This window comes from Mus musculus, chromosome 11, assembly GCF_000001635.26.
Source record: "Mus musculus strain C57BL/6J chromosome 11, GRCm38.p6 C57BL/6J".
NCBI classification, from domain to species: domain Eukaryota; kingdom Metazoa; phylum Chordata; class Mammalia; order Rodentia; family Muridae; genus Mus; species Mus musculus.
In genome coordinates this window covers 100859200-100886440 of record NC_000077.6, presented here as the reverse complement: position 1 = coordinate 100886440, position 27241 = coordinate 100859200, and the positions used below count along the sequence as shown (strand labels likewise).

The 27241-nt window shown below is 50.0% G+C and overlaps 1 protein-coding gene across 5 annotated transcripts; it reads right to left on the bottom strand.

The window, feature by feature from the left end:
• Positions 1 to 1271: 1271 nt before the first annotated feature.
• Stat5a (signal transducer and activator of transcription 5A) lies at positions 1272 to 27090 on the bottom strand. Of its 5 annotated transcripts, none has more exons than NM_011488.3 (20): positions 26861 to 27090; positions 25865 to 25957; positions 24976 to 25113; positions 24564 to 24720; positions 23221 to 23310; positions 20936 to 21110; positions 12308 to 12438; positions 11951 to 12102; positions 11363 to 11518; positions 10779 to 10958; positions 9577 to 9664; positions 9377 to 9499; positions 7070 to 7162; positions 6624 to 6830; positions 6070 to 6164; positions 5843 to 5973; positions 5256 to 5411; positions 4652 to 4703; positions 4275 to 4379; positions 1272 to 2607 (listed from the first exon to the last, which is right to left on the bottom strand). In NM_011488.3, the coding sequence occupies exons 3-20, from the start codon at positions 25101 to 25103 to the stop codon at positions 2445 to 2447; spliced, it is 2382 nt and encodes a 793-aa protein (NP_035618.1). In that variant the 5' UTR covers positions 25104 to 25113; positions 25865 to 25957; positions 26861 to 27090; the 3' UTR covers positions 1272 to 2444. The 5 variants fall into 5 exon arrangements, with proteins under 5 accessions (NP_035618.1, NP_001349609.1, XP_006532784.1 ...); NM_001362680.1 differs by lacking the exon at positions 26861 to 27090 and adding an exon at positions 26706 to 26785; XM_006532721.2 differs by lacking the exon at positions 26861 to 27090 and having other exon boundaries at positions 25865 to 26240.
• Between the last annotated feature and the right edge of the window lie 151 nt (positions 27091 to 27241).

Below are 27241 nucleotides of genomic sequence, written 5' to 3'. Positions count from 1 at the left end.
TTTACAGTGGGGACAACTTGCAGCCACTTCCCTGGCTGGTGGCTACAGGGCCCCTGGGCAGTCAGCAACGATAATTGAGGAAAAGGCCACAGACAAGGCGCCTGCTCACAGCACCCCCCACCTACTCCTCTCCCTGCTCAGTACCTTGGAGCCCAGCCCTGCACTGGGTGCCTCGGTGAGAGATACCAGTGCCGCCTCTGCAGAGATGGAAGCAGGGATCAGTGTTCTTAGCACGACTGAGGCAGGGCCAGACCCTGCTTCCAATCCCCAGCCACCCTGCCTGGGACAGGCTGTGAACTGAGCTCCTTCCCCCAAACATGATTGGAACTCTGAGGTAACCTGTCTTACAGTTCCTCATGCCCCAACCCTCAATCCTCAGTAGTGTGCCCCCCCCCTTTTTAAAAAGATGTATATGAGTACACTGGAGCTGTACAGATGGTTGTGAGCCTTCATGTGGTTGTTGGGAGTTGAATTTGAGGACCTCGGCTGGCTCCAGCCCAAAGAATTATTACTATACACAAGTACACTGTAGCTGTCCTCAGATGCGCCAGAAGAAGGTGTCAGATCTTGTTACAGGTGGTTGTGAGCCACCATGTGGTTGCTGAGATTTGAACTCATGACCTTGGAAGAGCAGTCAGTGCTCTTACCTGCTCACTCCAGCCCAGGAGTGTGCTCTTTAAGTCCAAGGCTCCAACCCTGAGTCCTGGACTAATTGTACCTGGGTGCCAGAGGTCCAGCTAGGGCAAGGCAGGCCTCTCTGTCCTGACTAGTTTCCTTTGCTTTCTCAGTCTATGGCAGCAGTTGGCTGATGTCACCTGCTAGGCTCTGGGAAGAGGCCAGGGGATGAAGGGCTGTTGTCCAGGCTCTCTAATGCCCTTGGCCACAGGAAGGTTGACAGGCACTCTGGCCCTGGCCCCTGTGATTGCTTAGGGGGCTGCTGGGGAGGGGTAGCCTGGACTATAGCTTTGCTTTCATTCTTGCACCTTCTTTCCCCAAGCCCTTAAACCCCTGCTTTCCTGGGCATGTAGCCCCTAACACACACACATTTTCCTGGGCATGTAGCCCCTAACAAATACACACATACACCACACACACACACACACAGAGAGAGAGAGAGTGTTTAGCTTTCTGACACTGCTTTAGGGCAGCAGCACCCTTAAGATCACAGCAGAGGGAGCAGAGATAACTCCAAGCTAAAATTGGGAACAAAACTTCAACTTTAGTGAAAAGCCCATCCATCACACAGCCCAGTAAACCAGGAAGCAGACTGGTAGATTTGCAAAAACCAAACCAACAAAAACTTTATTCAAAAACACTGTTTACATAAATGTTGAGTTCTATGTACAAAATATAAAAAGCATCCCTCTGCTTCCTTCAGAGAGGTTGGAAGCCAGGACTCCTAGTCGGCTCCTCCTGGCTGCTCTGTCACAGCCTCCAGGGAAGAGCTGCTGAAGCGATTTCTGAGACCACAACCCATGGTGGGACAGTGCAGGGCCCGTTCTAGGTCTTGCCGCCCAGCAGAGTGGAGCAGACTGAGCGCTCCCCACCCCCTTCCTTCAGACAGTGTGTACAGGTTTTGTGTGCTACAGGTTTTTCGCCCCAGGTTTCCTCCTCCCAGACCCCCAGTATTCCCCTCCTTTCTGATATAATAAGCAAGGTTGCAAACAGGAAAGGAAGAAAGGATGAGGCCACGTGTGGTCATGCATGCCTGTAATCCTAGCACTCTAGAAACAGGTAGGAGGATCATTCATGGATAGTCTGGGATATATGGAGAGACCTTGTCTCAAAAAAGCAAAGCAAAAACATAAAAAAAAAAAAAAAAGCAAGAAGGATGAATCCATCTGGAAGGGTGAGGATATCGAATGGAGAAAAGGGATGGTGGGAACGTGGACAAGGCCGTTAGACTTGAATCTCACGTCCATCCACCCTGGCGCAAGAACTGACACTCGGCTGTGGCAGCCCTCTGCTGTGTTGAAGGGAACAGCTTAAGCACACCGAGCAATCACAAAGTCTGCAGCCCGTATGTATACACAAAGGTATAAAGGGTCACTAAGATGAACCCCAATCTTCCACCTGTGCGAGGACAGGAGCACACCGGTCTGGGCGAAGCTTCTAGCTTAGGAGTAAAACTCCAACTTAGTTGCCTAAACCTGCCTCCCTGCCTTTTCTAGAATTTCACTGAAATGGCCATTGGACAGAAAAAGGACACCGGAGAAATAGGTTTGTCAGCAATGATAGGTTCAGCTCTTACACGAGAGGCCCTGGGGGCCCTTGAGGTCTGAACAAAAAGGTCACCACCGCTTTAGCCACAAACCCAGAACTGTGTGGGCAAGGTAGCCCTGTGAAACGTGCAAAGCCATTGTTGGTATGAACAGAGATACTACAACTGACGTGGGCTCCTCACACTGAAGGTGGTTTTCCAAGAGAAGCATGGAGTCCAGCGTTCAGGACAGGGAGCTTCTAGCGGAGGTGAAGAGACCAGCAGGTGGGGAGAGGCGGGCGTCGAGACTGTCCATGGGCCGGCGTAAAAGTTCTTCCACGTGCCTGGCAACATCCATGCTCTCATCCAGGTCAAACTCGCCATCTTGGTCAAGGACAGGGTCAGGGCTGGCAAAGAGAGGGATGTTGGAGAAACTGGCAGGTCTCATGGCTCCAAACCCCCATAGAGCGTCCTCAGGCTGCTGCTCACAAAGACTGGAGTCTCCTGAGGACAGGACCCATGGCAGCCTGGCCTGGAACTCCCACCAGGCTGGATTGGGGAAGATAATCTACTTCCATTCCACTCTTGCTTCATACCATGATCTCAGGGCGTTTTCCCCTTGCCTGTACTTATAAGACAAGGTGACTGGCCACTCACCTATGTATGACATTCTTCACTTACATATGCTACCACATCCTTCATGACCCCCCCCCCCCGTAGTGGCTTTCAGCCACTGACCACTAATCCTCCAAACCATCTTAAAGTGAGAATTAGGAACTGGGAAACTTGTTTGGAGCCACCTGCAGCTAGAATCAGACTCTAGATCTTGGCTGGGTGTGGTAGTGCAGGCTTTTAATCCCAGCTTTCACTTGTAAGGCAAAGACAGGTGAATTCCAGGCCAGTAGGACTACATAGAGCCTAAGAATCAGAGCCTAGGGCTTGAATGATAATACCATCATGAAGCTCACCCCTCCATACAATACACATCGCTAGTAAGAACTTCCAAAGGAGGCTGGGCAGTGCCTGAGCCAAGGGACTGCTTCACACGCAAGAGGACCTGAGGTAAGATCTGCAGTGCCTACACAAATATCGGTGTGGCAGTGTGTCTGTAACCCCAGCACAGGGGGGTGGGGAAGACAGACACAGGGGGATCTTTGGAACCCATTGGCCAGCCAGCCTAGGCAAATGGGTTTCAGGTTCAGTGAGAGACAGATCAGAAAATAAGGTGGAAAGTGATTGAGAAATATGTCTGGCATTGACCCCTGGTCTCCGCACGTGTGCACACTTGCACAGAGCTACATGGACACGTAGATCTATACCATATACATAAATGATAATATAGAGGCTGGAGATACGGCTCAATGATGCTTGCCAACAAATCAATCCTGGTGACTTGAGTTCAGTCCTGGAATAGTGGGAGCACAGAACTGATTCATGCAAGCTCTCGTGCTCTCTCTCTCTCTTCTCTCTCTCTCTCTCTCTCTCTCTCTCTCTCTCTCTCTCTCTCTCTCTCACACACACACACACACACACACACACAACTTAAAACTTTTAAAAGAGAATGTAAGTCTTTGTGATTGCCACGTGCTGTCCAACTGCAGTGTGCTACCTCCCTAAACCCAGGTATCCAGCCTTGGCCACTATCGCTTAGAAAGGACCAACTCTCCCACTCCTTCCTTGTATCCATGCCAACAGAAGCAGCAGCAGCGTCTTACACCCTTCTGACAACCCTACATGTAAAGGTTCCACATCACCATTCCATTTGAGCCTGATCCCAATTCCCCACCCCCACCCCAGGGGAGGTGGGGAGGAACACCTGTTGCCTCTACATGCACCTGAGAAAAATTTCTCAGGATCATATAAACTGTACCAGAAAGAGGACAGGACCCTTGTTGTCTAGTTCCAAAATGCTCTGAGCGACTGACTTCACCTTCCTATAACTTGGGCAGAGCTACAGCCCAGGCCTGGATAAAGTCAAATTCAGGGGACCTCTGGATGCTTTTGTACCTCAAGAATCTAGCCTGAGGCCCAGCCCCAGTTTCTCCCCATGGACCCCTGTAAAACCATGACCTACTTGGGTGGGTACATGTTGTAGTGAGGTTGAGGGCACACGACTGGGGAAGGAGCCTGGTCCATGTAGGTGGCGCTGGCTCCGGCATCTGTGGATGCATTGACGAACCTGCAAAAAAGAAGCAGACCTCGGCCTCAGGGTCCAGAGAGACCAGTGGTACAGATGGCGGGTGGGGGTGGGGGCTTCTAGCATCTTCATGTCATTTGATCAAAGTGTCCCCATTGGGCTCTGGGACTCAAGCTGCAGGCACGAGGTCCTGGGTGCTATCCCAGGACAGTTGAATCTTTCCTTCTCAAGGGCTTAAGCCACATTTCCCAGTATTGGAGGTAGAAGAGGACAGAGAGGTATCGGGAGCCCCAGAGCTGGCTCTGGACACTTACTCAGGGACCACTTGCTTGATCTGTGGCTTCACGTATCCGTCAACTGCTTTCGCTGCCGGGCAGGGGTGGGGGTAGGGGGGAAGCGCAATGAGCACAACTTGCCCTCAGCCTCCTGCCCACGCTGCCTGGAGCTTTCTGAGGGATGCGATTTCCCTAGGACTTCCGATAAACCCCTGCTAATGGACCCAGCGTGAGGGACCACTGAGATCCCTGGCTTCCTTCAACCCTATCCTCTCTCCTGGTTTCTTTCCTGACCATTTGCATGCCTGCCAAGGAAACGGCTTCAACAAAATACAAACCCCACCAATGGACCAGGAAGATAATTTAACTTGGGGCGGGTTGTGGGGGTCGCGAAAGTGCTGAGAGCTGCTGGTTAGAGGGGCAGAAAAGTAACTCTTCATGGGCGTGGCCCCAGCTCCTCCCTTGGCTCTCGCCTCTTCCTTGGTGGGTGTAGAATTGAGAGAAGCTTTCTGCTCAGGAGAGAAGCAAGCTGGGGCAGGTTTCCCTTTCTCTCTCCTCAGGTGTACCCTGAAATCCTCCATGCTGAGACCCAAAGCCCATAAAGGAGATGGCCCCGGCCAGCCCTCCTGGAAGCGGGACTCACCAAGTACAGGAGTGTAATACTTGGCAAAGACCTCGTCCTTGGGTCGGTCTGGGAACACGTAGATAAGGTAGTTCAGGTCCCCCAGCCGGTCGGCCAGGGACCGAATGGAGAAATCTCGCGTCGTGAATGGCTTCAGATTCCAGAGGTTTCGGTCCGCTGCAAAAGGAGCAATTTGTTCCAAAAGCGCCCAGTCCCAGAGGATCATGGGATTTTAGGAAGAACTGCTTTAAAAAAATTCAGAGCCTTTCTCAGCATGACCTGCAACCCTCGCCTTCCTCCTTCCTCACTCAAGGAAGCTCATGCTGGAACATTCTACTCAGCAAACAGCATGGAAGGGGTGAGGACGGCATGAAACTTGAGGGTCTCACCAGGTGTCTGCTGTCTGTGAAGTCAGTGGTTTTCGGTTCTTGGAGACCAAAAGTCATGTGGAGCCATTTCCCTTCCCACGCCTCCCATACTTTAAGCTCATTTCCTGCCTCTACCGGAAGTGGGAGCTGGCTAACGACAGGGGTGCTGATGGATACGGGAGTGAAGAGATGGAAGACAAGAACTCAAGGGGTTGGAGTGTGAGCAAGATGGGAACTCACGAGAGTCAAACTTCCAAGCAATGGTGATGCCCCCGATTTCCGAGTCACTGAAGCGCAGCAGGAAGGTCCCGTCCGGCTTGTTGATGAGCAGGTCGTGGGCCTGTTGCTTGTTCACGAAACCCAGGATAGCCCTGGGCGGGTGGTACATGGGGCGTCATTGCTGGGTAGGCAGGCACCATTCACAGAGCCTTCTACCCACAGCAGGCCCCCAGGGTCCTGATTCTTACCCATCATTCCAATGGGGCTTATGGTGCTTCTTCAGCACCTCCATCACCCCGTCGAACCACTGCCAGAAGGTGTAGTTCCAGCCGGGCAAGTTCTCCTGTGAGCGCCAGGAAACCCCACGTCACAGCAGCTCCCACCACGCCTGCTCCCAACTGCTCAGCAGAGCATGAACTGACCCCCCCCCGCAACCCCCCCCACACACACACTCAAGTCTTCAAGTTTCTATACATGGGGCTATCCTGTGAGTGGGGCAGAAGCTAAGAAGAGTTGTCTGTGCTGGCCAGATCCACCGAGATCATTTCATGAATAGATGGAGAAATGGAGGCACCAAAGGCCTCAAAATTAATGGCGGGCTCGTGAGTAGATCTCAGCTCAGGGCTCCCCTTATCATCCTGCTTCGGGTCACATGGCTGAACTTGATGCCTCGTGGTCCCTGTTTGCATTTCTGTGGTCTAAGTGTCAACCCCTCCTGATTATGGGGAGTGTGGTTGGGAGTGGAGGATGGGCTGCTAGCCTCAAGACGGCAGATAGCTAGCTCTGGTGGCCAGCCTCTCACCCGGTTGAACTGGGACCAGGACACAGACATGCTGTTGTAGTCCTCGAGGTGGTTGCTGCTGATGTTGAACAGTTTCTGTGCCAGGAACACGAGGTTCTCTTTGGTCAAGCCCCGGTTGCTCTGTACTTCAGCCTTGAATTTCATGTTGAGCGCTTCACACAGCTGCGGCCACAGCACCTTGTCAGGCACAGCAAATGGCACCCTGCCCTGAGAGGGAGAGGAAAAAAAAAGATAAGAAAGGGAAGACTGAGGGAGCTGGAAATGTGTATACACACACACACCCCTGAGATATGCTTGAAACCTAGCTAGACCCTTAGGACCTGCCAGCCAATGGGACAGGCACTCGCCTCACCCTGCCCGCCTCACTGTCTGGCTCAGCTCTGGGGCCTAACCTGAGGACAATTGTAGGGCTTACAGGCCAAGGGAGTGAACCCAGAAGAACTCACCGGCTCAGCAAAGGCATTGTCCCACAGCACGGTGGCAGTAGCATTGTGGTCCTGGCTGCCATGGACGATAACGACCACAGGGAGGGACAGGGTCTATGGAGGTCAGAGAGTAAGGGTTGAAGGTTTTCAACACAGTGTGCCCTGTGCAGGAGAATTGAGACCCCTGACCCTTATCGCAAACCCACTGTTCAACCACAGACCCTTCCAACCGTTCTAAACATGAGCAAAGCCCAGGCAGCGTGTGCGAGGCTTGTTGGCTTATGCTTAGTGTCCCAGTGTCGGGAAGATGGAGGCAGGGCTGTGGAGTCAAGGCTAGGTTAGTCTATATAGCACGACTTTGGTCTAAAGCAAAACTACAGAGCCCCAAGGGTATATTTCTTTTTAGCCTATTGCCCAAGTAATTGCTGAACCCAGCCGTCAGGAGCCTGCAAATCTACAGAGGTTCACGGGGTAACTGGGCTGAGGCAAGAGCACTCAGAGCTCTATCATTTGTTTTTCCTTGTTTTTCAAGATGGGGTTTCTCTTTGTAGCCCTGACAGTCCTGAAACTCACTCTGTAGAGCAGGCTGGCCTCAAACTCAGAAATCCACCTGCTTCTGCCTCTGAGATCAAAGATATGCACCACTACTGAATGGCTTTGATATTTTATATTTTATGTGGGTTTTTTTGTTGTTGTGTTATTTTGTAAACAGGGTCTCATGTATCCCAGGCTGGTTGTGAATTCCCTATGTAAGGATGAACTGCTCCTCTGACCTATATCTCTGGGGTTACAATCGTGCACCACTATTCCTGGGTTTTGTTTTGTTTTGTTTTGTTTTGTTTTGTTTTGATGGTGCTGAGGAACAAAACTAGGGTTTCCAGCTTGCTAAGCAGACACTCTACCAACTGAGGTAGATTCCCTAACCTGCTTTCTAAATTGTATTTTATTTTTTATTATTACAAGTGTGTGTGTGTGTGTGTGTGTGTGTGTGTGTGAGAGAGAGAGAGAGAGAGAGAGAGAGAGCATATTGCTCTAGCATGCATGGGGGCATCAAAGGACAATTCTTCTATTTTCACCGTCTGCTGTATGCTCTAGGGATCAAATTCAAGATCTCAGGACCATAAAGCAGGAGCTTGCACCAGCGAGGCCATCTTGCAAGTACCACATTTTTGTTTCTAAAGATTTCTCATGTGCATGCATGTGCCCAAATGCCTGGATTTGCAGACCACATCCAGAAAGGTGACTGTGGAGGCCAGAGAGGCCGTCGAATCCCCTGCAACTGGAGTTATAGGTGGGTGTGAGCCATCCAGTGTAGGATCTGAGAACAGAACCTGGGTCCTCTGCAAGAACAGCAAATGCTCTTAGGTGCTGCTGAAACAGTCTCCAGCTCTTTTTTTGTTTTGTTTTAAAGATTTATTTATTTTTATTTTATGTATATGGGTGTTTTATCCTCATGTGTATATATATATATATATATGTATATGTATATGTATATGTATATATATACATATATATATATGTATATGTATATATATACATATATATATATACATACGTACATATATATATATGTGTGTGTGTGTGTGTGTGTGTGTGTGTGTGTGTGTGTATGTATGTATGTATGTATGTATGTATATCCCATATTCATGCAGTGCTCATAGAGGCCAGAAGAGGGTATTGGATCCCCAGGGACCAGAGTTACAGATGGTTGTAAGCTGTTCTGTGGGCACTAGGAATTGAATCCAGGTCCTCCGGAAGGGCAGCCAGTGTTCTTAACTACTGAGCCATCTCTCCTGGCCTCCAGCCCCTGTTTTTGTTTGTTTGTTTTTGTTTTTTAAGCCAATTTTTGCTTACTTAAAAAAAGATTTATTTATTTTTATGTATATGAATTCTCTGTCTGCATGTACATCTGAATGCAAGAAGAGGGCATCAGATCACATTATAGATGGTTTTGAGCCACCATGTGGTGGCTGGGAATTGAATTCAGGACCTTCAGAAGAGCAGCCAGTGCTCTTAACCTCTGAGCCATTTCTCCAGCCCGTTTTGTTGTTGTTGTTGGTGGTGGTGTTTTTTTTTTTCTTTTTGAGACATGATTTTCCTTGGTAGCTTAGGCTGGTCAGAATCTTACTATGGAGCCTAGGCCTGCTCTGAAAACTTGTGGTCCTCCTGCTTGGCTCCTAACTCTGGGGAATTACAGGTTACAGATAAGATGGATCACACTGTCACACCTACCTCAACCTGCAGCTTTCCCACAGGCGCTAGGTCACCTTGGGCAGGTCCCTTTACTTAGCTGGATGGCCCTCATGGGTGGAGTAGCTGGACCCTCACCTTCACCTGGAACACCAGCTCGTTGCTGCCAACGCTGAACTGAGACTCAAACAGGACTGTGAACTTCTCCTCCGTCACCGACTCTGCACCACGCCTGTCGGCGCGCTTGATTCTTTTCAGTGACTGCAAAACCGGGGATAAAATGGCCACCAAGCCCCAATCCTGGGCAGACCTTCCCTCCACGGCAGACCATTCCTCACCATGTTTCTGAAGTGGGCGCTGAGCGTGCCAGTGGCCTGGTGGTACTCCATGACGCAACAGTTGTTCAGGATCTCGCCGCTGCACTCACTGCCAAGAGAGAAGGGCTTGGAGTCACAGCGTGGTGCCAAGGTCTAACCGCAGGAAGGGCCTTGTGCACAATGGACAGGCACGGCATCACTAACTGACATCCCTGGGCCTGGGAGACATGCTGCTAATGGGACCATCAAAGATGAACAAGCCTCCAGGATAAAAGCCTCAGTTGTTTGTGCATTCATTCACTCACTCACTCACTCATTCATTCATTCAAGCACTATATGGATAACTTGTCCTGACCTGTTTCTCCATTCTCATATGCCTCTCTACGCTCTTGCAGCTCAACATGTTGTGTCTGCCTGAAAACAAACAGACTCCTCTCTCCCCAACCCCTGATCCCTGACCTTCATTCACTACCCATTCCACATCCAACCGTGACCTGACTGTGACTCTTCAAGAACTTTGTTTACTTTGTAAGGCAGAGTCTTACTATGGGTCTCACTGTGTGGCCCCAAAACTCTCTAGATCAACCTGGCCTTGAACTCACAGAGATCCACCTGCCTCTGCCTCCCAAGCACTGGCATCAAGGTAGGCACCACCATTCCCAGCTGAGTTTGCTTGTTGTGGTTGTTTTTTTGGGTTTTGTTTTATTTTGTTTTGTTGGACAGAGTTTCTTTGTTGTTCAAGTGGGCTTCAAATCGACTACAGAGCCAAGGATGCCTTTGAACTCTTGATCCTCCTGCCTCTGCCACCCTAGAACTGGGCATAGACACCCACTCCTGGCTCTAAATGTCAGTTCTTAGCACCAGCTGCATGAGGCACCATAAGTGTGGGCACCTGCCTGTCATTCAACTGTGCCAGCCGTCATGGTTCACTGAATTAAGAATGCTCTAAGGTCAGTGGTCCAGTTAGGAAACAGGCAAGTTCTCTTTTGATCCCGGTTGTGTGCCCACTGCTCAGCATACATGATAGGACCACATGGCAGTGGCAGTACATATCAGCACTGGCTGCCCTACTAGGTGTCACACAGGCAAGGCTGGGAAAGCAGAGGGAGAGGAGTGTGTTATGGAGAACCAGGAACACATGAACACCTGGAAGGGCTGAAGCCTGGGCTTTGCCCACGTACGGACCCCACAAAGCACCCGTGGGAAGGGAAAGACACACTCACTTGCGGGTGTTCTCATTCTTGAGCAGGGACTTGGCCTGCTGCTCGCTGATGATGGTCGCCTTCACCTGCGGGGGGTTCATGTGCACATTCAGCTTTCCCCCCACCAGCAGGCGCACGGTGGCCGCAAACTTGGTCTGGGTCTTCAGGACCTGAGGAGGCTGCTTCTCGATGATGAACGTGCTGCGGGGGACACAAGAGACCAGACAGTTGCCACATGCTGGCTCAGGGAAGAGAGCTGGGAGGCCAGCTAGGAAGGAGGGGCTTTCTGTGGGACCTAATGGGAGAAGGGAGACAGGCAGAGGAGGAGGGCGCCTGCCCTTGTTCCAGAGGAGGACATGGGGGTTGAAGACAGGTGTGAGGGAGGCTGGAGGCTATGGTGCTTCCCGCAGTGTCCCCAACACACACTGGGCCAGGACAGCCACAGCAGCAGAGCTATGGAGCCACAGTGGGAGGAAGAGGAGCAGCGGAGTAGGATGGGGCGGGGCAGGGGGCAGAGCTCTGGGTTTGGACAGCTCCAGGGCCTCAACGTGCCCACCCCAGGAACTGCCATGTCCCTCTGAGCATGGCCAGGAGGCAGCCGTCACCTGGTGACCAGAGCTGAGATGATGTCCGTGATGGTGGCGTTGACCTCAGCCAGCATCTCCTCCACGGGGCCTGGGATGGGCAGCTGCTGGCACAGGTGCTCAGCCCTGCGGATCTGCTGCCGGTTCTGCCAGATGATCTCGGCCAGCTTCTCACACCTGCAAGGAGCCCGGGGCCTTCAGGGGGACGGCGGCTGCTGTTCCAGCCCAGGCCAGGGGAGGAAGATGCATGCTACTCTTCCTCCTTCCCACCAAAGCACCCCCCGCCCCAGAAAGGTGCTGGCCTTGGCCACCGCTCTCCTGCACAGGCACACTGAGCAGAGTCCCACTTTTCAAAAGCAGAAGACAGTCAGGGTGGCCCCAACTTGGAACCAACCAGCTCAAGGGTAGCCCTGCCCATCCCAAGGCACCACTGTCCCTTGTGGGAGGTGGCACAGGTCTGAAGAGCCGAGTCCCATCAAGAGCCAAGATACTGCTAAAGTGAGAGCTGTCACAGACAGTGGGCATCTGCTGCTCACGCCACGGCAGGGACAGAAGAGGCAGCTGGCATCCTTGCCCAAGCTGCCCACCCCGCCCACCTCTCACCCTCACCAGGACTGCAGCACGTCCAGGCTGCCCTCGGGGGGACCCCCGTTCCCGGCCAGCTGCTGTCTCCGCTTCCACTGGATCAGCTCGTCGTCCAGGATGATGGTCTGCTGCTTCCGCAGCAGCTGCAGGGTCTTCTGGTGCTTCTCAGCCAGCTCCTGTGCGAGGGAACAGCGGCTCTCTGGCTCCCGGCGAGCATCCCTCAGTGCCTGGCCTAGAACCCAGGGCCTGGCCCCCTCACACCCGCTCCACCCCAGGAGAGAGGGGCCCTGCTCCCATCCAGGCTCTGTCCCCCACCTGGTGCCCTGAATCTCAGGTGACAGAGCTCCCTCTGGGGCAGAGGGTCGCAGGGCACGCACTAACCACTCGGTACTGCTGCAGTGTCTGTGCCTCTCGCTGCAGCCAGGTCTCCAGGGACACTTGCTTCTGCTGGAGGGCCGTCTCCCTGCTCATGCGCTCCTGGGGGTTCAGCTGGCCCAGCTGGGCAAACTGAGCTGGAGGAGGGGACAGGGCATCATCTCCCATGTCCATCAGGAACCTTATAGTATCTGCACTCATATGCTCTGGAGTGAGTGTCTCACTCAGGCATCCTGTCTGTAACAAGTCAGGGTGCCTCCAGACATGAGTGGCAAAGGATGTGCCCTCAGAAGACAGCGTCTAGACTGTGCTCATAAGCCTCTTGCTGCATGTCCCCTGAGCAGTGGGAGCAGTGTCCAGAGTGAAGCAGAAGAGGGCCCTAGCGGCCCTGCCTGGCGGCCCTTGCCTGCCCCCTCCCCCACAACTGTCAGCAAGCTTCCTCATAGGTCTCAAGAATGGCACAAGTAGCCCTGCTCTTTCAAAGCTGGGTAAAGAGGGGCTGGGGAGGTGGCTCCAAGGTTAATAGCACTGGTTACCCCTCCAGAGGACCTGGGTTCGATTCCCAGCACCCACACGGCAACTCACAACTGTCTGTTACTCCAGCTTCAGGAGATCCAACACCCTCACACAGACACACATGCATGAAAAACACCAATTCCCATATTAAAAAAAAATAAAAGCTGGGTGAAAATGGACAAATACCTTGCTTTCCCGTGCCTCAGTTTCCCCATTTGTAAAAAAGGGAGAATCCTGACACCAGCTCAGTAGGCTATTTCGGTGATTGAAAAAACTAATGGCACTGTCACACGTAACATCTATGCAGGTTGGTCCTAATTGGTGGACAGACGAAGGTTACAAATGAGGGGTGACAGAGACAAGCCCCTTCAGCCCGGTCCCTGACATGGAAGCCCCATCCAGAGGCTCTGGCTCTTCCATCTTATTCATTCACCCCCTGAGTTCAGCAGTGTTTGCTCAGGAGCAGTGTGACTGGCTGGGACTGCACAGTGCCCAGGATGCCTGATGGGGGCTGGGGGTGGGTGGGAGGTGGGGAGAGGGTGGAGGTGGGGGTGGGGCACCATGAGCTCAACTGAGCACCCAAGTAAGAAGGAAGGAGAGGCGGACGGACAGATGGACAGACACACAAGCATTCCCAGGCTCCCCTAGAATATTATTAGTGTAGTGGTTTGAATATGTTTGGCCCAGGGAGTGGAATGTAGTCAACCTGCCACCAGGTTGCTGGCTCAGGATTGGTCTCTGCTGTTGGCAGATCTGGCATTCAGCACCAGCTGTAGCCGGGTCACCCTTGGTGATTGAAGTCTGTGTTGTTGAGCCCAAGTATAACCTCCATCTCAACCACCATGGCCACTTCCTTTGTTCACGTGCCCATTGAACAATGACAGGGATGGCTGGGGAAAGAGGCTGACTGTCCATAGAACGGGGGTCATCTTATCCACTTGATTCCTGAACTCCTTCTTAGCTGAAGTCACCTTTTAGTGAGTATTTACATGGGACACAAATATTGTCGCATCCTTTGCCCATTTGGAGAGATCTATCCACACACTTCTTCCCAGATGTCTTTCTCACCAATTTTCCAATCGTGATCTTTCCAAGTCTCTGATCATCCATCCAGCCAATCCATTGGCTACAGCCCATGAGTCAGTGAGCAACTGTATATCTGGCCATTTCTTCTTCTAAACAAACTAACACCATATATGTACAGCCTGAAGTTCTGCCCACTGTGAAGATTTCCCTTCACCTGTGTCTTTCAGGGTTGTCCCAGAAAAGGGTTGTAATACTGTGGCTGTCCACTTCTGGGTGGTGCCTGCATAACGTGCAGAGCCATCAGTAAACCAGGCCCTAGTCTTCTCTTCTCAGTCAGCCAACCACAGGGAACACCCCATGAGGCTATAGGCGCATGCTTGGCAGCAGATGGCATTGTAACAGGAGTAGAAACCATAGGCATTTGAACAACTTCTTTCTTGGTGCTAGGAGGGGCCAGGTGCCATAACTTATCTTTCACCTTAGAAGGAATATCTCTGCATGCCCCACACTACTGGACTCCTAAGAATTTCACTGAGGTAGATGGTCCTTGAATTTTAGTTGGATTTATTTCCCATCCTCTGATACGCATATTTGTTACCAATGAATCCAAAGCGCTTGTTACTTTTGCTCACTTGGTCCAATCGGCATAATGTCATCAATATAGTGCACCAATGTGATATTTTGTGGAAGAGACAAAAGATCAAGCTCCCTTCTAACTAAGTCATGACACAGGGCAGGAGAGTTAATATATCCTTGAGGCAAAACTGTGAAGGTATACTGCTGGTCTTGCCAACTGAAAGCAAATTGCTTCTGGTGGTCCTTATGGATAGGGACTGAGAAGAAGGCATTTGCCAGATCAATGGCCACATACCAGGTACCAGGAGATGGGTTAATTTGCTCAAGTGATGAAATTACATCTAATGCAGAAGCCTCAAGATCTCCGTGCCAAGAATCCCGGTCAGAAACTTGTGTCTTCCAGCCTCAAGATCTGGATGACAGGTGTACCCTCTGGCTCTGGATTGTAGTTCACTCCAGATGTTGTCAAGTTGACAACCAGGAATAGCCACCACAATTTGCAAGATTCTCATAAGGAACAAGGCGAGGAGTGACAGGCTCTCACCGTCAGCTATTGGAAAGCCCATGGGTGGCAGTAACATGTTACGAAGTCCTAATACTCATGTGTGTGCATGTGGGCATGGGCGTATGTATGTGCAGTGCAGGTGCTCGAGCATGTCTCTCTGTGTGTGCATGTATGTGTGTGTGTTATGTCAGAGGTGGGTGTTGACATAAGGATCTTAATCTTCTCACTTCTCCTGACTCTCTCTCCATTGTTAGGGATACTCACAGACGTAGCCCACCATACACAGTTGTCTGTGATACTGGGAACTGAGTGACTTCCTGCATGTCGGGCAGGCGCTCTACCAGCTGAGCTCCACCCTCACCCCTCACCCCAGCACCTGTTTCACATTCAAGAAGAAATCCAGAGACACACGTGGAACAGAGTCAAGCAGCGGACACAAATGCAAGGGCTCAGCGACATCTCAGTTCCCTCAGCTCAGCTCAGCTCAGCGTCAAACACTTGAAAGCTACCTGGGTTGAAGCTACCTGGCTATTCCCCACGGCTGGCAACCCTCCCCTGTGCCACATTAAAGAGACCCTGAATGCTGGCATTTACCACTCTTCTTTTGTGGTCCTTGAGCTTCCCTGAATCCTTAGTTAGGTCTAGTCAAGAAACTGTGTAAACTGGCATGTCTCATTCAAGTTCCTGGCTGCCCTCCAAGAACCAGGTCACACTGACCTGGTCCTTGCCCCAGGGACACACAAGCTGGGACAGACAAAAGCAACTTGCCGCCAGGACGAGCCCACGGGAATATGGTTCCCATCTTCCTGCAGTGTGGTGGATGGAAGGACTAGGGACTAGATTCAGAACATCCTACTGAACACAGGATTGCCTACGCCCTCGCCCAGACTCCCCTTCGAGGATCCATTTAGATTTTTCCTGGCCATTTGAACAGGTTTCTGGGAAGGAGGCCAAGTGATCCAAGACAACCTTTGGCTCCATTGGAGGAACTGGGTCTTCCCTTCTGCAAACAGATCAGTACTTCACATTTTGATTTGCAGTGCTGGAGATCAAATCCAGAGTGCCGTGCGTGCCAGCCAAATGTTCTTTGACTGAACTATATTTCCAGCCTTCTGTGCTTACAGTATCCAGCAGGATAAACAAGACAAACTGACACCACACACATATGGCTGCAAACCTCACTTGGCACACAAAGCTAGGGCTGTGCACAGGCAACGGAAACAGCTCCATTGAAAACGGGTTGTCAGGGAGAGATAGTCCATGCCTGAAATCCCAGCACTTGGGAGGTTGAGGCAGTTCAAGGCCTTTGTCAGGCGCATTGGGAGACTGAGACCTGCCTGAGCTTAAAAATAAAATAGAATAAATACGAAGCAAAACCCAATAGCATGATAACATTACAAACCCTTTTTATGTTACAACTAGTCTTGATACATTATAAATGTTTTAAAAGTGTGGCTAAGGGGCCAGTGAAATCACTCAGTGACTGAAATGTTTACGTGCAAGCATAGGGACCTGCATCCCAGCACCCACATAAAGGCCCAGCATGAGGTGCTCATGTGAAACCCCAGCTCCATAGAGGGGTGGGGGCCAGAGACAACATTACAAAATTACGATGGAGAAAAACTGACAGGACACTAGCTACCAACCTCTGGCCAACTACGTGCAGAAGTGCACAAGGACACCAGTGCTCACATGTACATATGCACACATGCACACATGCACAGAAGAAAAGAAGAAAGGAGGGGGGGAAGGAAATTTAGGAATGACCATGATAAACTGGGAGTGGCAGGCCACCTCTAATCCCAAGTACTTGGTAGGCAGAGCCAGGTGCATTTCTGTGAGTTCAAGGCTAGCCTGATCTACATAGTGAGTTCCAGGATCATCAAGACTACACAGAAAGATCCTGTCCCCCCCCCAAAAAAAAAGTATGATAGATGCTCAAAATTTAAAAGTTCTTACCAGGGGACCCCAGTTTGATTCCCAGATCCTCTGTCCTAGCTCACAACTGCCTTCATCTCTCTCTCTCTCTCTCTCTCTCTCTCTCTCTCTCTTTCTCTCTCTCTCTCACACACACACGCAAATAAAAATAAAATAAATCCTAAAAAAGAAGAAAGAAAGAAAGAAAGAAAGAAAGAAAGAAAGAAAGAGAGAGAGAGAGAGAGAAAGAGAGAGAGAGAAAGAAAGAGGGAGGGAGGGAGGGAGGAAGGAAGGAAGGAAGGAAGGAAGGAAGGAAGGAAGGAAGGAAGGAAGGAAGAGATGGGCATGACGAGGCACATCTGTAATCCAGACATTTGGAAGGCTAAGGCTGGAGGATCATGAGTTCAAAGCCAGCCTTGGGTACATAACACAGCCTTTTGTCAAAAGCCTAACATAAATAAATGAATGAACACGAAAAGAAAAACATTGCAGAATTGGCAATATGATTGATCAGAAAAGCAAACTAATCCTAAGAGTTTGCACCTGCACCTGCTATCGGTTTCAAAATTCATAAGGGAAACACTTACAAAAAGCACTATACAAGTAGCCAATTGCATAGTCATGATAGGATATTTTGATACCTCTCTTTTAGTAGTTGATGAAATCAGCTAAAAAAAAACCAAAAACCCAAAAGCAACCAACCAACCAAACAAACAAAAAACCCAATGGCCACAACAACAACCAAAAAAACCCTCTTTCTAAATAAAAGGATCATTAGCCTGGCTAGGGAATGCTTTCTGGCAAGCATGAAGACCCAAGTTCCAAGTTCAATGCCCAGGACGCACATTAGAGAATAGCGCCATCTCCTAAAACTGTTCTCTGGCTTCCACATGTCTACAATGGCTTACACGTGTCATGGGCATGTACACAGGCATGCACAAACACACACAATAAATAAATAAACAAACAAACAAACAAACAAATAAATATCATTTTTAAAAAATCAAAAGATCAAGTTCAATGGTTTTCAAAGAGTCATTTACTTTTAAAGGTCCCTTGGTGAATACCTGAGACCCTCAGAAAGGGCTCAGAAATTTCTCTCAGAACAGGAGAATATTTTTCATAAAGTCCTAAGACCTTAATGGCCTTGCCATGGTATTTTTTTTTTGTCTTTTGCTTAATTTGTTTGTTTGTTTGTTTGTTTGTTTGTTTGTTTGTTTGAGACAGGGTTTCTCTGTGTAGCCCTGGCTGTCCTGGAACTCACTCTGTAGACCAGGCTGGCCTTGAGTTCAGAAATCCACCTGCCTCTGCCTCCCAAGTGCTGGGATTAAAGGCGTGCTGCCCAGCTTGAATTTTTTTTAACTTGTCAAATTGCATAGTATATGGATAATATACCGACACAGCAAAAACAAAATCCGTTCAAAAACTTTTGAATTTTCTTACTGTACAGTATCAATGTCATATACTCTAAAGACAAAAATTATTGCAAATGGATCTTGGATTTTAACTGATAATTGTATGATTGGGAGTAAAAATGGCTTTTTAATTTTCTTATTTTAAAATAATTTTTATTTTTCTTTTTGATAATTTCACACACATATATAATATATGTGTTCATATTTACCATGTCATGTTTTTTGAGTGGGGGGTGTGGTTTCTTATGTAGCCCAGGCTAGTTTTAGATTCCTCACCCTCTTGCCGAAAGCCATTTGCCAGTGCTGAGATTGAGAAGAGAAGCACTACTAGGCCCGGGTCGTCTGTCTTTTTGGCTTTGAAACAGTATCTAATTTAGCCCAGGCTAGGTTGAATTTTCTGTATAGCCAAGGATGACCTTGAACTTCTAAAACTTCTCCCTCCATCACCCAATTACTGGAATTACAGGCATGGGTCGCCAGGTTCAGTTTATGCAGATTGAACCCGGGACCTCTTCACTCTGGCCAAGCAATCTACCAACTGAGCTACATCCCCAGCAAGAGTCTTCTCCTGATATCTAACAAGTGTACAGTGGAACTTTCCAGAGGCTGCAAGACATTACCACAGATTTGAGAGCAAGACACAGCTATCTTTTATCAAGGCTAGCATGAAAGAGATTTGCAAATACAGTCATGCGTTGCTTAAGAATGTGGATATATTCTGAGAATGCATCGTTAGGGGATTTGTCATTGTGTGGATATCAGAAACCTCCACAAGTGAGATGTCATGGCTTACTACATACTTAGGCTCTGTGGTATGTAACATTATAGCCATGTTCCATCGATGACCAACACATTGTTGTGTATGTAGTACATGGCTACCTGAAAGCCACTCTAGCAGGGGTGGGGGTGGTGCACACCTTTAATCCCAGCTCTTGGGAGCCAGAGACAGCTTGGTCTACAAGAGCAAGTTCCAGGACAGCCAGAGCTACAGAGAGAAACCCTATGTGGAAAAACCAAAGGGGTTTGGGGAGGGCCACTTCTGTTCCACTCACCAAATTTGGCTTTGGAAAATCTAGAGTTTTTTTTTTAAAGAATTATTTCTTTATTTTATGTATATGAGTACACGATAGCTGTCTTCAGACACACACCAGAAGAGGGTATCGGATCTCATTACAGATGGTTGTGAGCCACCATGTGGGTACTGGGAATTGAACTCAGGATCTCTGGAAGAGCAGACAGTGCTCTTAACCACTGAGCCATCTTTGTAGCCCCTTAGAGTAAATTTTTTTTTATTCTCCTTTTATGGTTACATGGTTACCAAATTCCTGCTTTCTTTGTTGTTTAAGGAGACAGCCATAGAAATCACATTCTTTTCAAGCACACAAGATGTGTTCATCAAGACAGAGCATATTCTGGGCCATATCAAAGTTTCAATAAAGCTGTAAGCTCTGAGAACATAGAGAGCACATTCTCTAGTTCAGGTAGAGTTCAATATAAAGATAGTATCAAGGCTAGTAAAAGCACAACGTCAAAATATAGCAGACAGATGGGAATCAGACAATGCATTTCTAAACAAGACACAGGTGAAGGGATTAATCATGAGAGAGATTAGAAATATTTCAAAGAAAGGTATGATTACACATAGCATTTCAAAGCACAGGGTACTATAAAACAGTTTGTAGAGGAAGATTTATATCTTTGAAAAATATACATAGAGAGAGCAAAAAATTTACTCTTTCCATGCCTTAACTCTCCGTATTCAGGAGGGCAAGGGCAGGTGGATCTTTGTGAGTTCGAATCCAGCCTGGTCTACATACTGAGTTCTAGGTCTGCCAAGGCTACATAGCAAGATCTTGCCTCAACAAAATAAAAATCACTCTTTCTTCTTACAGTTTCTGTGACAGATATAATATTTTATGTAGATACGTATATATATACATATATATATATATATATATGTTGTTGAGTTTTGATTATGCATTTATATCCCTCAATACATAGGAAAGTACTAAAATCCCTAGCTAAGTCTCTACCCCTGGGAAACAGTTGTTTCTTTCCCCACACTGTTACTGTAACAGCCAGTGACATACTATAGAGCTAGGAGATAGCAGAAAAATTTCAGTCACCCTGCCTCTAGGACCAGGTCCCCTTAGAGTCTCAAGTAGAGGGAAGGCTGGTCAATTAGTTCTATCTCAGCCCACTCAACCAGCCGACTCCATGTCAAGTGCTCCCTCTGGTTGTGGCACGCTTGATCCATATCTTTTTGTTTGCTCACACTTCACTGACTGCCCGAGTCTAGGGGGAGACTCTTGGTATCGAAGATAACAGGGGTTTATGACCTATCTCTAGTTAAGATCTGGTTCTGCAATTTACAGTCATCCTAGGCCAAGTTCTTTGCTCTCTTTAAAGTTCCTTTTAAAACAAAGACATCAAGCTCTGCCCTCTGCAGGTTCCATGTGAGGTTGCTTTTCATGATGCATGTGACGGGCTAAGGGCTTTAGCTCAGCACCTGGACCACGGCAGAGGCTTGAAGCCCCTGGAAGCCCCGATGATTCTTACTAGGTTTTGGACAGAGTGCCCAGGGATGGTGAGCCTCCTCTTCTGCTGGAGATCACAGAATGTTTCTCCCTCCCACCTACAGGATGTTCACGGCATCCTGGATCCTGTTTCAGGCCTCACCTTGGATCCGCAGGCTCTCCTGGTACTGGATGATGAAGTACTCTTGGGTCTGCTGCAGCTTCTTCAGCTCGTTCTCCGTGTCCTGTGTGATCAGGCGCAGCTCCTCAAACCTTTGGTTGATCTGAAGGTGCTTCTGGGACATGGCGTCAACCAGGACACCAGCAGGGGAGCTGCACTGGGGACACAATAGGATGAGTGAGCCGGGTGGGCAGTGGTGGTGCACACTTGGGAGGCAGAGGCAGGCGGATCTCTGTGGGTTCCAAGACAGCCAGGGCTATGCAGAGAAAACCTGTCTCGGAAAAAAAACAAACAAAGTAAAAAAAGCAAATAACCAAATAAAGATAGACTCAAGGAAAGGGACAGGAGCTGTGTGCCAGGCAGTAAGGAGGGGACCAACACCAGACACCTCAAACTCCAAATCTGGGATTAGAAGGGAGGGCTAAAGGATAGTCAGTGACAGAGTTGGAGCAGAAAGGAAAAGGAGAAGTTAAACAGGGGGCCTGGGAAATAATGGAGAGTCTGCGGCGGAAATGTCTTGTGTCTGATCTGGTTTACACTAGAGAATATGGAGAGTCCATCAAATCTCCTATAGAGAAATTAGGAGGGGACACATGGCAGGCATCACATGATCTCTCTAAGGATGCTCTTCCTAAGGATGATCAATTCATTCCCTCAACTCCATAGTTATCAGTTGATGCAATGGCACTGACTGCGCTAAGTGCTGGGGGCAAGTAAGAGACAGAGTCTATACACATTCACAGCCTCTGAGTCCTCACACCTGGAGGGACAGAGAAAGAGGCAAACCTGTCACGGGGGGGGGGGGCATCCTGGAGACCTCTGAGATAAAGTGACAGGGAGAGACATCACCAATGTCCCTTTGAATTTTGCCAAGCCTACGGCATCTGGTTGAGAGACAACCGTGTGTTCAGGGACTTTCCAACAAAGTGTTCTCAAAATAAAATCCAAACTCCTTGGCCCGGCTTTAGCCAGCCTGGCAGGTGGCCTCTGTGTCGTCCCAGCTTGCCTGTTGCCAACGCGCAGCAGGTATGTGTGCTTTTCTGCATCTGTTCCTTCAACCTCGAATGTGCCTGCCCCAGGGCCCTTGCACTTGGTATGGCACCAGCCTGCAGTGTTCTGCTGGCAGATCGTCCTGAGACAGTCACTTCAACCCCATTTTGTAGACACAGAGTTTTTCAACCTAGGTGACGTCTTTTGTGTGCTTTCTAGGTGGTTCTGCAATCTCAACAACTCAGGGATGCAGGAACTGGGCTGGGAAATTCAGTGCCTGGCTCTTGAGTCTGTGTCCACTGTGGCACCCCACTTGGTCCTCTTGCCGTGTTAACCGCTTACAAGTCTTCAACCCCTAAGGTATTACCAACATCTTCCTACTCCAAAGTGCACTGTTGTTATTTTAGGATACGAAAGTGATCCTTCATCCTTGCTCCTTCCTGCCTCTGCCCCCTCAGGACACACTCCTGCCAGCTGCCCTGTGTCTGTCTCCCTACAACTCAGCTCACTCTGAGTCCTGTCTTTGCTGGGACTCCTAGGCATAGGCTGCTCTGTTTTAAGTATTTATTTTATTTTAAAGATTTATTTAGTGCGTGTGCACACGTGTAAAACCTTCTCTTCTGTCTTGCAATGCGGCTGTCCATACTCAGCATGCATACAAATTCATTTAATCCTCATGGCAACCTTATCAGGAAAGCACGATTGCTAGAGCCAGTTGACGACAGTGAGGACTGGGGACGAATTGGTAGCTCTATCTTGCTTAGCTCTACCTATTGGGTCGTCATTAGAAGGCAGGAAAGGAAGAAGGAAGAAAAGAAAGGAAAAGATGAAAGGGAAGCTGTGGAGAGATGGCTCAGCGTGAAGAACATGTATATTGTTCTTGCAGAGGACCCAAATTTAGTTCCCAGCACCCATAGATAGGCACCTCAGAACTACCTGTAGCTCCAGGGGTCCCGATGGCCCTAGTTTCCAAGGCCACTTGCACATGAGGTTAAAAAGTTAAAAGTAAGATAACTTATTTTTGAGAAAGGCAGAGAAAGGGAAGGAAATGAAAGAAAAGAAGAATTAGAGGCTTTAGAGAGCCAGGGATGGAGCCAGGGACTGGGCCGACGAGTCACTCTGTCCTGTCCACAGCGTGACATACACTGCCTCTCACACCTGCCCCTGTCCTTTATTTCTCCTGTGCTCTCCATTACATAAACACGGTGGGATCTAGAGAGGAAGTCATATGAAGGCCTCCCCAGCTCCTCTCCCCATGCCTACAGACAGACACTCACATTGTTGGCTTCGCGAACCAGCCTCTGTTCGTTGTACAGAATGTGACGGATACAGCGAACCAGCTCCATGGGACAGCGGTCATACGTGTTCTGAAAGAGGACACAAGAACCACCAATAGCCACCTAGTTCTGATCCCACTGGCTTCCTTGCGGCACTCACTTCTTCTTCTCCCCTAAGCCTCAGCTTTTCCTGGGAAGCCCTTAGGATTATCAGACACCTTCACTCTCCTCTGCCCCTCCACTTCCAGAACTTCTTACCAGGTTTATAGCGACTTAGAAACTCAGAGTCTAAACACAAAGTGCTTCCAACCTCACACCAGCCTTTACTCTCTTGAGCATGGAAATCCTACGACAAAAACTCAAACTGTTCTCAAGTCATGGATGGGAAAATTGATGTTCAGATAGTCTAGGCATGTGTTCTGGGGCAAATGAGGAAGACAGACAGACAGACAGGCAGGCAGGCAGGCAGACAGACAGACAAAGACAGAGAGACAGACAGAGAGACAGACAGAGACAGAGAGACACAGAGACAGACACACAGAGAGATAGAGACAGAAAGAGAGAGAGACGCAGAGACAGACAGAGACAACAGAGACAGACACAAGAGACAGACAGAGACATGCGAGGCCAGCATCAAGGTGCTTTCCACTAGGCACCTGGCCCTGGGTTCCTATTTTGCTTCGTCTCCTGTTCTTTCTGCTTCTTCCTCTCTCTAGGATGAGGTTTCACTCCCCCTACATCCCACTGTTTGGAGGTAAGAGGGGTTCTCTAAGAAATACAAGTGGGTTCTGATAAATGCTTGACCATAAATGCCACCCACACCCTTTTCCTGATTCCATAAAAATCCCTGCTCCCCTCCATATATAGGGGAGGTTCCTTTTTTTATTTCAAAGCCCTTTTATCCAGCTCTTGCTCCACGGCGAGTCTGATTCTCTTCAGCAGCTGTCATGATTTTAAATGAGCCCCAAGGGGACTGTCTGCTTGCCTTATTCCCTCGTTTCTAGACTGCCAGGGTTCCCTTGTCCTGGGGAGGTGTCCACCTGACTCAAGAGGGCTCTCTACTGTTAGATCTATCCACAGTGCTGCTACACCGCCCCGCCTTGCTGGAAACACCCCTCTCCTCCCTCCCCACCCCTTCCCACCTCTTGCTTTGTAATATGTTAAAAGATCTAACAGGTCTGACTTAGAAAGAGGGGGTGGGGGAAGTTGAAGAAAAGTTGCCAGTAAGCTTTTGGTCACATGGTGACTCAGTGGCCAGGCCAGTAAAAATCCCAGGGGTTCTGATGCTGGGAGAGAGCTTAAGGGGGCCCCTTCCTGCAGAAGGCAAAAGCATTCACACCCACCTGGAGCTGTGTGGCATAGTGCCCCAGCTTGATCTTCAGCAAAAACCCATCTTCCCCCACCTGGTGCTCCGCCTTCTTCTGCAGCTCCTGCACCAGGCCCTCCAGGAGTTGGGTGGCCTGACCTCGGTCCTGGGGATTATCCAAGTCAATAGCATCCCTTGGAACATAAAAAGAGGGGAGATAAAGCATCAAGAGTGATTCAGGGCATCCCAGTCCCACAAGACTTGCTCACCACAGCTGTATAAGCATCAAAGTCTAGATGAGTCTCCCCTCTGATAGCTCCAGTTTCCCTCTTCCCCTTTCCCAGAGACACCACCCCTTCCGCACAAGGACAGATAGAACCAGAGTCATACCAAACCACAAGAGGAGACCCTTGGCCTGGAGGTGAAGACTCAGGGTATGGGGCACCTACCACGGCTGGCTCTCGATCCACTGGGCCAGGTAGTGCCGGACCTCGATGGGGAAATGCTGCCCATACAACACTTGCATCTGGCGCAGGGCATCTCCCTGAAGCTGCTGGGCCTGAATCCAGCCCGCCATGGCTGTTTACCTGGGGGAGAAGATAAGTCATTTGTTCCACAGAAGTCTCTAGCCTGCCAATGCCCTGCAGTGCCACGAAAGGACCTAAGGACTGAGGTGAGGCCAGGCTCCTCTCTCACCCCAGGCACGCTTTCCTGTGTGGGAAGAGAGATGGCCACCCTTCCCTTCCAACAAGGAACCCTCGAGGCTGCCCTTCTCTCTTCCTGTCCCTTCACTCCATGTCCCTTCGCTCGATGGAGCTATCCCCAGACTAAATAAAAAAAGGGGGGTCTACAAACCGAAAGAGAAACTTAAGACACAGAGGCCCACAGTCCCTAACTAGACAAACACAAAAATTCTTGCCACCCAGCCTAAGACCCACACTCAATTTCTTGGAAGGGAGACTGTTCCAACCTAAAAGTTAGGCCAATGCTGGGACAGCCACTGGAGGTGCAGGTCTCCCCAGGCACGTGTCTGGGGCTGTCAGGGAGAGAAGACTAAGGGTCCACGCTGTCTTCGGGGAAGCCCTGGGCTGCACTCCAGAATCTACCCGCTCCGAGTGGAGTGTGATAATGTCAGTGTCCACTGCGTGAGTCCACCCCTGGCTGCCGCCTGCACGGATCCCTTGTCCCTGCTCCCTCTGAAGCTCCCATTCGAAGGCGGGACAGATGTCTGTCCCGTGTCAGGCCGTGGGGACTCCAGGGTGCTAGATCCCAGGGACGTGGCTGCAGCCTAGATCCTCTGTCCACGCGCCGCGGGCGGAGTCACGGCGACCCACCCACCTGGTGCTGCGGAGCGCCTGCGGCTGTCGCTCCAGGCCGGGGCTTCTGACGGCTCCTGACGGCTCTTGACGGCGGCGGCGGTGGAGGCTGTTACTACAGGAAGGAGCAGAGAGCAGCGATTTCCTCCTCAAAGGTCAGCTGCCTCCGATAGACCAAACACAGCGCGCGAGCTCGCCCCAGCACCCCTCCCAGCAGCGGTCGCTCCCTCCTTGCCTCCGCCCTCGATTACCGGCGCCCCGGCGAGTGCGCCAGGGCGCCCCGCTTACAAGACCGACCACTAGGCTGGGCGGCGCTGGGCTGAGGACAGCCCCTACAGCGGGGTGCCCCCTCCCTACACACACACTGGGACTCCCGGTCTGTGCTCCCCTGCGGCTCCGGGGGTGGGTGGGTGGGGAATGAGGGAGGAGCGTCCTGGGACAGCTGAACTGGAGCAGCCAGAGGGTGCCGGGAAGTCCCAAACTCTGAAAATCCCTAACTAGGGCCTCAGTTTTATCATCTGTTAAAAATAAATAAATAAAATAAAAGAGGGGGAGGAAGAAAAGAAAAAAAAATCTACCTAGAGATGGCTCCTACCTCTGGAGTCAACTAGTCTGTCTCTAGATTTACAAAGTTTTGTGTGTGTGTGTGTGTGTGTGTACACGCGCATGTTCAGGTAAGGGTGCATGTGGCTTCTATGCCTGCAGAGTCAAAACTTTAGAAGGACTGGCGATCCCAGAGAAGCCAAGCCTACTTCTAAGGTCTCCCACCTAGCATGACTTCCACCACATGACCTTCCCCCTTAAAGCCGAGCAAGAAAGACCTTGGTAATCATAGGTTTCAACCCCCCACACCCCCTTCTGACCTTTGCAGGTAAGAAACGTCAATCCAGAGAAGAGAAGGGGCCTGCCCAGGACCTCACTGTGGTCACATCACAGTCTCATCATCAGACTGTGACCCACAAACCACTCGGGAGTCCATCCAGTGACCTAGAAGGGTCACACCTGAAGCTGGTCCTACCTTCTAAACAGGCGCAGGAAGGGGTAGCCGGCACTTTCTAACTTCACATCTGCCTGCAGACTTTGCCGGGCAGCAGACCTGCTCCCTGGAGCTTTGCCTGGATCATAGTCCCCATCCCGAAGAGTTCCCCTCAAGGCCCAGGGGTTGGACAAGGCCAGGCTGGAAGTCTGCCATCCCCTTTGCCCAGCTTCCCTCTCCTCTGGGCCTCCTCTCTGCCTGGAAGTTGGCATGGGCAGTACCAAAGGAGGGGCCAGCCTGGCTGCCTACTCGAATACCATCCGGGCCAAGACCCAGTGGCCTGGAGGGATCATTTTAATTGGCTTCCTCTCTTACTAATTTCTTCTTGTATCTTTTCTTTCCATTCCGAGTTCCTGATCCTTC